At 52.6% G+C, this 12,459-nt stretch overlaps 5 protein-coding genes across 5 annotated transcripts; 1 reads left to right on the forward strand and 4 right to left on the reverse strand.

Annotated features, from left to right (window-relative positions):
* Nucleotides 1-61: 61 nt before the first annotated feature.
* COCMIDRAFT_21591 (uncharacterized protein) lies at nucleotides 62-1,522 on the forward strand (the record flags this gene model as incomplete). Its single annotated transcript, XM_007684317.1, has 3 exons — nucleotides 62-447; nucleotides 505-815; nucleotides 858-1,522. 3 exons carry the CDS (start codon nucleotides 62-64, stop codon nucleotides 1,520-1,522), a joined length of 1,362 nt encoding a protein of 453 aa, XP_007682507.1.
* Nucleotides 1,523-1,777: 255 nt separating this feature from the next.
* On the reverse strand, nucleotides 1,778-2,434 carry COCMIDRAFT_80639 (uncharacterized protein; the record flags this gene model as incomplete). Its single annotated transcript, XM_007684383.1, has 1 exon — nucleotides 1,778-2,434. A coding segment is annotated over one exon (657 nt), but the record flags the coding sequence as incomplete, so codon positions are not given.
* Nucleotides 2,435-3,462: 1,028 nt separating this feature from the next.
* Nucleotides 3,463-5,347, reverse strand: COCMIDRAFT_31772 (uncharacterized protein; the record flags this gene model as incomplete). Its single annotated transcript, XM_007684345.1, has 2 exons — nucleotides 3,463-5,272; nucleotides 5,322-5,347. 2 exons carry the CDS (start codon nucleotides 5,345-5,347, stop codon nucleotides 3,463-3,465), a joined length of 1,836 nt encoding a protein of 611 aa, XP_007682535.1.
* Nucleotides 5,348-7,290: 1,943 nt separating this feature from the next.
* Nucleotides 7,291-8,908, reverse strand: COCMIDRAFT_80746 (uncharacterized protein; the record flags this gene model as incomplete). Its single annotated transcript, XM_007684384.1, has 3 exons — nucleotides 7,291-8,595; nucleotides 8,646-8,732; nucleotides 8,783-8,908. 3 exons carry the CDS (start codon nucleotides 8,906-8,908, stop codon nucleotides 7,291-7,293), a joined length of 1,518 nt encoding a protein of 505 aa, XP_007682574.1.
* A 1,471-nt stretch (nucleotides 8,909-10,379) lies between these two features.
* COCMIDRAFT_80749 (uncharacterized protein) lies at nucleotides 10,380-12,455 on the reverse strand (the record flags this gene model as incomplete). Its single annotated transcript, XM_007684385.1, has 3 exons — nucleotides 10,380-11,915; nucleotides 11,966-12,251; nucleotides 12,298-12,455. The coding sequence occupies 3 exons, from the start codon at nucleotides 12,453-12,455 to the stop codon at nucleotides 10,380-10,382; spliced, it is 1,980 nt and encodes a 659-aa protein (XP_007682575.1).
* Nucleotides 12,456-12,459: the final 4 nt, after the last annotated feature.

Consider the following 12,459-nt stretch of genomic DNA (forward strand, 5'->3'; position numbering starts at 1 on the left):
ATAGCAAAAGCCAGTCTCGTTCCGTCACTACAACCATCCACCACAGCCATCCACAGCAATCATGGATGAAGACGAACGAAACCTCCCCTGGGAGGAGCTCAATGTGTTCCGCGAAGAGCGAGAGAAGCTCAGAGAGAAGTTAGATGACGTCACTCGACGATTCCGAGAGAGCTTTGCGCCTCTGAACAAACTCGTACAGAGTGTCAAAGACAACTTGAAAGCGAACGAGGAGGGTGACAAAGAACATAGGAAATGGGCGAAATCTTGTCGGGAGTATACAGAAGCGCGTCAGCGTCAACGTATTGTGAACCCAATATATGATAAGGACGATACCGTGGCGAAGCAGTTGTTCGCCGATGTGACTGACTACTTGGAACATATCCAGCGGGAGCGGAATGAAAGAGCGCCGTCAATGCCTGTTGGACACGTCTTGTTCAGACCTAGAGAGTAAGTCACTTCTACGAGAGGCTTGGGCTCGCAGCGCCAGCTAACATGCGTTGGTAGTGAGTTGCCGCTGCCGCGAGTTTCTAGTCCGACTAGGGCAGCACGGCCTGACACTTCTCAACATGATGACAATCACTTGGTAACAAGCCCAAGTCAGTCTGTTCAGCCATTTCCGCCAAGCGCTCTTTCGTATGCACCGCAGTCGACTATGACATCGTCTCCTTCTCCATTCGATGGACGTCACTCCTCTATATTCGGGGATGCCTTGGACTTCAATCGTCCGCTCCAGTTATCTGGACGTTCCAACCTCGATACCACCTCCAACATCTCGGGGTCGCCAGTCTTCTATTCAGGCCAAATGAGGCCATATAGTCCGTCCCTGATGGGGAATACTACAGAGCTACAGGCCTAAGAGGGCTATGAAAAGAGCGCGACAGCTTGCGAGGAAACATTCAATGAGAGCGATAGCTCGAGACAATTAGGATCCCAAGGGGGATTTTTTCAACCTGGGCAGATCCGGACAGGTCGCCCGACTCCTTTGCTACAGGCGTGTAGTAGTCATACAGAAAGCGAGGGTACCATCTCGCCAGACCAATCACCTTCCATGGGGACATCTTCACACATGGTGCCACCAGGGGTAACACCAGAATCAATAGGCACAAGTCAGATGACCTCCAAGGGGGCCCGTTACATATCGAATGCTTCGGTGCCCATAGAGGACAGAGGGCAAGAGCCTAGATGGAGGAAACAATCCGAGGTGGACGAGCATCTTGCGTCGGCCCTCCTTTTACGATTCTACAACTTCTTCTCGCATGACGCCGTTGAGGTGGAACAATGGGAAAGCTATCCTGCAGAAGAGCACTCATGTATTTTGACCTACGTAGTAGGTGGAGGAAAAGACAAATCCGAGTGGAGGAAGGCGATGAGGGTTTGTGACCAATGCGCCAAGGCGAACCGACCTTGTGTCAAGATTGTCGAGATTGACGGAGTTGAAACGCTGTGTTTTCACGCGTTGTCAAAGAACGATAGGGGTGATGCTGCAGACTGGCGGCAGGTGGACATGTATATTAGAAGATGAGGATGGCTTTTCCGTCCTGGTACTGTATTCATGTGCATGAGATGAAGACATGGAGGTGAAGCAAAGAACAATGTCAAACCCCCTTCAATTTCTTAGGTGTTTTTGTACAAAAATTAAGCCGAGAAAATTAAGTCGAGTAGTGAGATAGAGACGGAATTTGAACCCCCCTTACTAAACCAACCATGATGGAATTGATATTATATACATTGAACCATGTATTAGAAAATGCACCACTCAATCGATTAATCGCTACGATTACAGCAGCATGCCCACAGCAGACGACAATGCCATGAAGCCAAACACCACCAACCCAGCCTTGGACGCCGCACCCTGCCCACCCGCAACCGCATTCGCCGCGCTCTGAGCCGTCGTCGCCGTAGGTCTTGCACTGACAAGCGTCGTATCCGCCTTGGTAGCGCTCGCACTACTTCTACTCTGACTCGCTCCCGAACTCTCACTCTTGGGCTCGCCTCTCTGATCCTCGGGCGAACTGCACACAACAATCTTGTTCCTCTTACTCAGACACTCTCCAATCTCCAGGAAACTGCGCTGTTCGCTTGCATAGCAGATAGAGGTGCAGGGTAAGGTGGCGCCGGTAGCGGTCATCTTGCCCGTCTTGCAGCAGTCGTACATGTCCCAGAAGGAGTGGTCGTTGACGGATTCCACGTTGCTGATTACGCAGCTGCCGAGTTTGCCGTCGGGGCGGACGTAGGGCACGTCGGGATTGGACGAGGGGGCGTTGGATGGGACGGGGCAGGCGCTGGATGGCAGACCGCCCCATGGGAACATTGAGGGTATGGCCGTTGGTGTTGTGAAGGGCTCGGGTGACGCATTGGTGAATGTGGTGTAGGAATAGGTATAGGTTGTGCTTGGCGCTGAGGTAGTAGACATGGAGGTAGTCATGGCTGCGGTTGGCGACACGGCAAGATGTGGCTGTTGTTGAGTCTGATATTGTGGCGCAGGTGCAGTCTATTGCAAGGCCGAATATGTAGTGTAGAAAGAAAAGAGTGGATGCGCGCTGGGGTAGAGAGGTCGATATATGACAGATGTGCAAGGGACAGACAGGGCTGAAAGGGGTGGGTGATTATGAACTGGAAATAGCAGCGTCAGCGGTAAAGTACGGAGACCTCCTCCCCCCCTCCCCCCTCCCTCGTGTTACTACGCCTAATATATGGGATACGTTTGACACACGGCATCCAAACGGGCAAAAATACGGACCAAGGGGCTAGTGAATTGGACCTCCCAGCGCTGCAGACTGGTTGCGGCAAACACGAGAGGGCCAGGAAACAGGGGCTGGGCCGAAAGGAAAACGGCACGCCAAAGGAAGCTAGCCAGATGCTGATTTATCGAATTCCGAAGCTTAGTTGGGTGGGGTCAAGGCTCGCCTGCGTAAGCATTCATAAGTATAGCAACAACCCGAAAAGAAAAACGCACTACCCGAAAGGCTCATATGCTATTCATTTGTCCAGAAGCATGAGTTGAAGTAGTAAAAGAAAGAAGTGGATCTGTTGCTCGACCTGCAGTGACATGGGTTCGCGGATACGCGCCATGGCTCGGTTAACATCTTGGCGACAGGGCTACTCCACCCTGCCCTACCCATCGACTGTATCCTTTGTTTCAGTCTACGTTTGGTTCTCTACGCATGGAGCGTGTAGGTATGACATGTCTAGATACCCAAGGCCCCACATGTTATTCTGTGACTCAATAAGTAACTCAAGCCACTTCACGTAATACGGATCAACCCATTCAGCTCCAACCTTATTGCTTACAAGGACTACCCTAATTCTATCAGCCACACGGCAATCCATGTTCATCTCAGAAACGTCGTCAGCAACTGGCAGTTTCGAAATAAAAAGATCGGTATTCATCTTTGGTATCATAGCTACTATCTAAACAACATATTATCATCATGCTAACATTACTCCATCTCCTGAGGCCACCTATGCCTTTTCATCGATATCTATTGTGTGCTGACCGTTTACACTGTTCTTGCGCATGGCCGGGTCCTTGTCCACATCCTGGTCAAGCTGGTTCATCTCGTCTTCAATGTCGTTGAGGTGGTGGAAGATGATCCAAATCAAGGCACCTGCAATGAGGGCAGCGATGGCGAGACCAGCAAACACCCACATGATGGCGGGATCGTATAGGAGCGGGTTTAGCGCCTCGGAAATGGCAGAACCGAAAGCGTTGGTAAGGAGGTACATGGACTGAACAAATGACTTCATGCCAGGGGGCGCTTTGGTGTAAGCGTACTCGAGACCAGTGACTGAGGCGAAAATCTCGGAGAGACCGATGAGAATGTAGGCACCAGTCTGGGCTGCAATGTGAATGTTGTTTCCCTGGTGTACACCGTCCACGAGATCGGCATCGCAAAGGGTAGGCTTGCCGTAGCAGGGACCGGCTTGGTAGATGTAATATTGGATAACGCAGGCGTAAACCATAGCCAAAGCAGCGATCCAGAAACCAGTGACAATACGGTTGATCGGCGGGAAGCGGATCTTGTATTTGCGGAGGGTGGGCATAAGGATTTGGTCAACCAGAGGTAGGAAGACGATGATGGCAATGGGATCAAAGTTCTGCATCAAATCGTTGGGAATGCCGTGGCTGCGCATTTGACCGGCCTGGGTGACGAAGTTGGTGGAGAAGTTACCGTAGATGACCCAGTAGATTGGGTAGAACGCAAAGACCTGGCAAGCGACAAGGGCACGCTTGACTTCCTCGACGAAGTGGTCGTCCCAGCGGAGGCTTGTGTCCCTGCCGAGACCAGCCTGGAAGGAGGGCTTGGGAGCGTTCATGTTGCGGTTCTTGATCATCATGAAGATTACGCGGAACGCGTTCGTGATGACGGAGCCCTGAGGAGGGCGGACAACGTAGACTTTGCGGCCAAGGACGAGGACAAGAAGGCCGACGAAGAAGACGCAAAGACACAAAAGGTATGCGGGCCAGAAGTCAATATCGCGTTCCATGTAAGGCGTGGCAAGCAGCGAGAGAGATCCGGCGTTAATGCACCAGTAGAAAATCATGTAGATTCTCTGAATGGTAATGGCAGGATCGATAATGACACGCTCACCAGTCTTGTCATCGCGACCAATGACCATCTGTCTTCGCTTGTACTGATCGGCAATCAAAGGCGCAACGTTGGACTTGATACCTCCAGTTCCTAGTCCGATGATAATAATGGACACGATGAAGCCTCCAAGGCCTGCACCACTATCGAGCGCAGCAGGGATAGAGGTGCAGGTAAGGATGATCAGTCCGACAATGTAGACGCAGCAGAAGATGACAATCGTGTTGTACTTTCCGAGGTATTGATCGGCGATGATGGCACCAAGAATCGGAGTGACATAGCACCAAAACTGGAAGAAGGTGGAAAGACCAGTGGCTCCCTGGTGTCCCATGCCCAGAGCACCGCGACCTTGCTCTCCACTGCGAGGACGAGCAATGTAGTTTTGGAAGATACCAGAGGCGCCATAGTAGGTGAAGCGCTCGCAGAGTTCGACAATGGCAACCAAGAAAGCGCTCTTGGGGAGGGGTTCTCCGACTTTGCGGAGGGTAGCAAGATCCTCGGCGGTAGGCTTGACACCACCGATGCCATCTTCCTCAACAATGATAGAAGCGGAGTCGGAGCCGTCAACGTGAGGCTTCTCGAGAGAAGTATGAGCGCCGGCGACATTGGAATCATTAATGGTAGCACCGTAGACATGGGGCTTGTGGTCAGCAACCTCTTGGTTGTGCTGGAGTGCCTCGGCGCTATGGTACGGTTAGTTGAGTCAAATCCAGTGACTCTGGTAAAACTCACGCGGTAGTTTCGTGAGCGGACGCCATGATTCCAAAGCTCAATCGCAACCAAAGACCAGGTCAATGGAAGACAGGGCAAGAGCAACAAGTGTGACCTGGGAGAAAGGGACCGAAACCACCTAGAGCATGTTCAGAAGACAGACGGTGCCCTCCATATTTAACCCACCCCCTCGTTCAGCATGCGCGATATCCACAGTTCGTCCTACTATAACCGACCGCGTCGCTCTTCGCCTCTTGGTGTCGCGGTGTGGGGCGTAACCACGCACAAGCAATTTGCTAAGGCGATGTAACGTCTTGATAGCTCTACCCTTAACCAAATAGAAGCCATGCTCCGGTGCAAAGCTTGCCAAAGCCTTCCCTTGGCGGCTTAGCTGCTCCGCCGCCGCTCGGCATGCGTGTTAGCGATTCGCCAGTGTGTTAGCATGGCTGCAAGCACCTGCCGAAAGCGGCGCTCCAACATGGCGATCTTACGTTCTCATCTTCGTGTTTTGGACACACCAACTAATGGCCGGCATCCCATACATCCCACAGGGCGTGCCGACATGCCGCAAATTGGATGAATACAAATGTGCTCGGTTTGGTTCGTCGGTTGTGCCGGTATGCGGCTAGAGTTGCTGCATGTTGTCACCAGGCCGCCCACCACCTTTGCCGCCGCTTACATGTGTACAGATTGGGGGAGGCGAGCGGCAACCCATTGTTCCAACCGCTCATCCTCCCATCAGGCCAAACATCGAACCACAATAGTGCAGGAATCTGTTACCATCCAGATGACATTCTTGTGCGAAAATTTGCTACTCCGACCCACTTCCGCGCCGATTGCGGATGATAATTATGGCCATCGCCTTCTTCTATCCGGCGTCTGGGACCGACTCAAAGGACCTCGGCCTGTTAAGATTGTTTCGGGCGACACCGACAGATAAGCTTCTCCAAGACGACGGGGCAGACGGTGAACCAGCCAGATATTTCTCCCGTTGTGGAGCTGCACCCTAATTTAGTCGGCCTGCCTACCGACTGCATGGAGGATGTGGCCACACGAGCACCGAGAATTAGGCGAGGAAAGGGCACGCCGTATGTTAGCCCTACCGTTTACCGTACGCTTTGACGACCCCCAGTAACGTTAGGCCGTCCGTTATAGATTGCATCTGTGGCGCTGTGTATGGTGGAAGATATGGTGATGTTTCAAGCCACATGCACGCGTGATGGTGTTCAAGTCCATCCTCACTTGCCCTGATGCCGTCACAGTCGCGCGAAGCCAAGACGCCCAGGACGGAAGGCGCACTTCAAGCTTTTCTCACCTGCAGATACGGACATGGTAGATGTCAGTGGCGCCCTTGATCCTGTAGTAAGCGCCATACCCGTGTTAATCCCGAGCATCCCCCCAGCAGACTACCTGGGCTATCCGCCAAAAGCCCGTTCTGCCCTGGAACATGGTAACGTTCTAGAAGGCATGCGGACGCGCTTATCTGTAGATGGGGGTGTCAATACATACACACATAGTAGCGGTGGCGGCCCATGGCGGACCAACAACATGGAATCAGGACATCCCTGGCACTCACGACGCCTTGTCTCAAGGGTCGTGGAGATACTACCCGCTTCGGTGGCTAGATTTGACCCGCCTGCAACCAGCCGCGTTTTGCGCACTCCACAACACTTAGCACGGTGTAACCTTGAGGGCTAATGCATATGGGAGGCTCGAGGCAAGAAAACCGCCTCGGCTCATTATTCTCTTGGACTATTCATACAGCGCCTGCCTCTTTCCTCGTCACGTAAAGGCCGATACTAAACTACACCCTCATTCATCTACAACAATCTCACGTACGCTTTTGTTGGGAAAAGCAGCTCACCAGAATGAAGTAACATCAATAACATAAAGAAAAACCTGGGCTACCGGACACGAAAACCATATAATACAGACAGTGCCCAGGTCTGCGATACAAAGGAAAGGCAGAAAAGGAAACGACACAATATGTCTATGAGCAACCGTTGGGTCCGGTAGTACCAGGGTCACAGCACTGCTTTCCTCCTCCACAAGTCTCAGGACATTCCAGCAGACAGGCATCAGGTCCGCCTCTCACACTCGGGTTCCTGCTGCTGCGACCAGCATCCTCCGCGCCGCTATCGTCTGAGCCATGCGCTGAGTGGTCGTGCTTGGAATTGAGACAGAACTCCGGTTGGATGGTTGACGAGTGGATACCATATTCATGTAGGCACTCGCGGATTTGACGCGCAAGTTCCATGTAGCGTGCAGAGCCCTGGCCCTTGAAGTCAAAGTCAACCTGGACATGGAGAGAGGCAACAAGCTTGGTATCAGAGAGCTGCCAAACATGGAGGTGATGGCAAGAGACGATACCGTCGAGATCGCTGATGTCGTCGGTGATGTCATCAATAGACATGTTCTCAGGAACAGCCTGAAGCAGGATGCGGGACGCGGCCTTGCAGAGGGGTAGGGCAGAGAGGAGGATGATCACGGTGATGAGCAGAGAGACGGCGGGATCAGCATACATCCTCCATGAGAAGTCGGTAAGCCAGATGAATAGGGCAGTAGCAATGACACCAATGTTGCCCAGAGCATCGCCCATGACGTGTAGGAAGACACCGCGCATGTTGAGATCAGCGTGAGAGTGGCCATGGCCGCCGCCAGAAGATTGCTGTTTGGGCTGGGTGTGCTTGTGGTCCTTGTGCTTGTTCTCCTTGGATTTTCCGTTCGAGTGCGAGTGACTGTGTGCCCCATGGCTCTTAGACTTGGAAAGCAACGAAGTATGCTCAGTCGGCTCTTCCTCTGCTTCCACGTGGTCCTCTTCATCATCAGCCTCTTCATCGCGCAGGCGAGACGACTCAATAATGCTATTCCTGAAAGATGAAGGGTGCACGTAGATTTCGTCCAGGGTGGCATAGTTGCGCGACTGGGATCGGCTGTGACGCTTGTTCTTCTTTGCAGACACCGAGACGGCGATGTTACTGCTCTCGTCGGCGACAGCATGGTCGTGGTCGTGGTCGTCGTGAGAATGTGCGCCGTGGGAATGTCCCTCCTCCGCGTGTGAGTGTTCGTCGTGCGAGTGCGAATGGCCGCCGTGACCGTGACCGTGGTCATGGAAGAGGAAGAGGCCGACAATGTTGGAAAGGAGACCGCAAGAACCGACGACGAGGATGATCATGGGATGTGAGACATCTTGAGGCTCGACAAAGCGCTGGATTGCTTCAAGGAAGATGGAAAGGCATAGCGCGACGAGGAAGACGCCGTTAATCAGGGCACCTAGGGTTTCGGCGCGTTGCCACTGCTTCTCGTTAGCAAATGTACCGCGCATGAATAACGGTGCCAACTCACTCCGTATGTGTATGTCTTCGAGTTGGTCTTCTGGCTGGCAACTTTGACTGCCCACAGTCCGACGAGAAGTGATATGACATCGTTCAACTGCGCTTCTGTCAGTATTCGCTCTATCGCGTGCGACCACACATACGCACCATGTGGAACGAGTCGGCTACAAGAGCCAGGGAATGCACTGCATATCCCGCAATCAACTCTACAAAGAAAAAGGCCGTGTCGATGCCCAAGAGGATCATGATCCTCGTGGATTTGGAGAGCCCCATGGCGGCGATATCAGTGCGCCGTTGGCGCTCGTTGAGGAAGTGGCTAGGGGTGCAATCGACGTGCCTCGGAGTGTGTAGGCCTTTTTGCGTCGTCGCAAAGGTCTCGGAGTGTGGCGGATGTGGGCTAGAGGGCTACGCCGTGTCAGTAAAGGGGGGGAAAGTCGAGTTCAGCACCACAACAGTGGAGCGAGGATGGACGTTGGGAAGTCGAACTTTAAGCAGACTTCTCGCCTTACTATGGCGTCAGGGCCCAAGCGCAACTGTCCTCAGTTTCACACCACAATCTCACAAGCACATGACAATACCAAGCATGTTGATCAAACATCAGGTACTATTGCTTGCACAGTTCATGGCTCGTGTAATCCGAAAAAATCATCCCATTACAGTGCTTTTGGGGCCGCGCTTGCCTCAGATTGTGCCATGTGTTTCGTCGCTTGATGCTGATGCGATCCGCACTTCGATGACATACCGAGGTCCTGCCACACACAATGTTGCCAGGATCTCGCGTTTGCCCCGCGCCACGCCCGCAGACTGAAAAAATCCGTCTCGCATTCCTACAAACATGGTCATGTTAATCAACCTCTATGCATAGCTAATTGGTTCTGGAACACACTACGCGTTGCACAGCGCCAGAAAACTCTTAACCATTGCAAACTTGACTCATTGTCTATAACAGACGGCAAGATCGTGGTAAGCACTACGGGAATGCTAGTCCGTTCTGACATGCAACCTGCTACTTAAGAGCCGAACGCGGTCATCCTGGCAGTACAGTTTTGGGAACATCACCGAGACGGTGGGGTACTCGCAACGTCTCTTCACCATTTACATCGGACTGCAGCTATCCAAGTTTGAGCAGGACGAATGCTAGTATCTATATGGGTTGTTATGGGGCAGGATCCGTCGGATTTGTGACGGGACTATAATTGCAAATTGTCGGCGTAACATCTGGATTGGGTGTACATATCGGAAGCACCATGATATATACTTAGTTCTTCGGAGGTGAGCAAAGCTTTACAATGGGTATACCGACTGCTTCTATTAGTACCGTGCTTGAAGCCAACGATGCACGACGAAACATGGAAAGCGCTCACAGCTTGGCGGTAAGCAGCGTGACGGTAAAGGCAGGAAGCAGTGAATCTTCTTTCCTCTTCTCCCCGCACTCCACATTCCATGCCATTGCCATTACCTCGACATGGCGGACCCGAATCAGTTCAAACCAGCTATTAGTGAAACCCGAACAATTGACACTTGAGCATTCAACAAAGCCTAAAACCGGGGCGAGCGGATCATTTTAACAAGTCATGGTTAGAACGGCGGCCTAGCACCCACCATCTCATGCCAGAAAAAATCCCATGAGATATTCCCCCCTCCCCCCTTTCCTAATTTTCCCTTCCATTCCCCCCCCCCTTTTGGACCGTAGTACAAAAAGAAAGAAAGAAAAAGGCCGTTACACATACAACCCCCTAAACCTTTAATTATCCTTCATATCGTCGTCATTGTCGTCATCGTCATCTTCGTCCTCGCCAAATTCAACCCCATACTCGGCGCACACGTCCCATCGGTCGCCCTTGGCACTCTTGCTCACATACTTTGTAAAGCGCAGTACGCCCCGGTCACGCAGCACGATAGCCATGTTGTTCCACGCCGCAGGCTGGCTGAACAAGATACCGTCATCTTCATCATCGCCAGCGGATTTGTAGATGGCGGGATCGGCTTTTGCTTTGCGGCGCTGGCCGGCGCCGGTCGAGGTTGAGCCTTCCGAGGTTGTGGGTACGGCATGTTCCGAGTCCTCTTCACCAGCCATGTACATTTCGTAGCCGCCGACTTCCTCCTCCGGTTTGGGCTGCTCAGTTGCTTTCTCCTTGTTGGCCTTGTTCTTCTTCTTCTTGCTCGACTTGCTCTTTTGCGAGGCTTCCTCCACGGCAGCTTCTTCAGGCTCTTCGTCTTCATCGCCCCAGCCACGCGAAGGTGTGATACCGAGACAGACTTCAAGCTGTGGGTCTTCTTCCTCGTACGCGGTTGCCAACGTATAGTCTAGACCACGACGGAAACGGCGCGCAAAAATGTTGCTCTTTGTTAGTGTAATACCTGTTACGAGCGAGATCCACTTCATAAAAGCGGGATGAGGAAAGAGGATATCTACAAGGTCGTCGTATGGTGTCATGCCGTCGTTCTCAGGGTATGGTGTCGTTGGTATGGGTTGGACGGCCTTACGGTAAAGGAAGCGGTGCTTGTGTGGTGGGCGTGCGACTCCAACTACCGACTCCTTGTGATGTGGGTTGGTGGGTAGGCTAGGTACCGCCTCGTGGTCCTTGGTTTCGAGGTACTCCCGCAACCGTGCAGAGAACTTGTTTGACAGGAATTGCGCAAGCCGCAAAGACGACTCATCAGAAAACATCTTCGAGAGCTCCTCCACAGTGTCTGGAACGAGATAGTTTGGGTTGATGAACTTGATGAGGAAGTCGATCTCATCCTCTGTGAGCTCATCGTCTTCCTGTTTCGCTTGCTCTTCCCAGTATGGGTTCTCGACCCAATGTGATTGTGGCTCATCAAAGACGTCAGCCTTTCCTCCTTGGAGCTGAGCGAGCGAACTCTTCTCGGCCAACTTTTCTTCAAGACCCTCCTCATAGCCCTCCTCTCCTTCTTGTGGAATGTGGAACCAACCACTAATGGCCATGCGGATGCGCCCACCATCCTCTTCTGCCTTCTCCTCTACGCCCCTCCTGTATACTTCCTCGACGTCGTGGAAGCTCTCGCCGGGCTGTACCGTGAAGAAGGAGAGTTGGTTCCATGCAGGCGGAATCGATAAAGAGAAGTCCGGTTGCGGTACCTTGACCTTGTCACCATCTGGCGTCTCAAGATCCTCGGTTGGGTACAGTCGTAGTGCACCTCCCCACTCGGCCTTCCATTCAATGTCAGGGTCAAGCAAGTATAGAATCCAGCTTACGCGACGGCTTCCAATGACATCGTCATGGCATAGCAAATGACATCCTGGTGTGTAGACATTCTATCGTTTGATCAGCACCATATTTCCAAACCTTGCCTTGCGCAACTTACCACAGCCATGTCTGTCTTGACCCCACTCAAAGGTCCAGACCCTGTTATCGAAGATAGGTACTTGCGGAACGCGGACGAATAAAGCGAATCGCGGAGAGTGAGAAGCGACGGCAAGCGCTTGAGCGCCGAGTCATGAAGGCCGTCGAGATTGGCAAGATCACCAGATTGGTGAATCTTGTAGATGTCCGTCTCTTTGGGTGTAAAGTGGATGTGCTCGCGGATTTCGTTGCGGACATTGCGGAGGAGCGTGTCGTTGACCAGGTTCTGGATGACGGCGTGCTTGTAGCTGTGGGTATTGTCAGAAAGGACTGAGTGCAGGTTGCAGCATTCACGCGTACGGCTGCGACTGGGCGTATGCGTTGGCGTATGTCTCGAGCACTTTGCTATCGAAGAGACCGTCGCGGAAGTTCTTATGCGCCTCATCATCTGAGATGGCCCTCTTCTTCTTGGCCATGCCGTTGGCAGGCGCCTCATTCTTGCGCTTGCCCATTGCG

Source organism: Bipolaris oryzae (assembly GCF_000523455.1).
Source record: "Bipolaris oryzae ATCC 44560 unplaced genomic scaffold scaffold_2, whole genome shotgun sequence".
Classification (NCBI taxonomy): domain Eukaryota; kingdom Fungi; phylum Ascomycota; class Dothideomycetes; order Pleosporales; family Pleosporaceae; genus Bipolaris; species Bipolaris oryzae.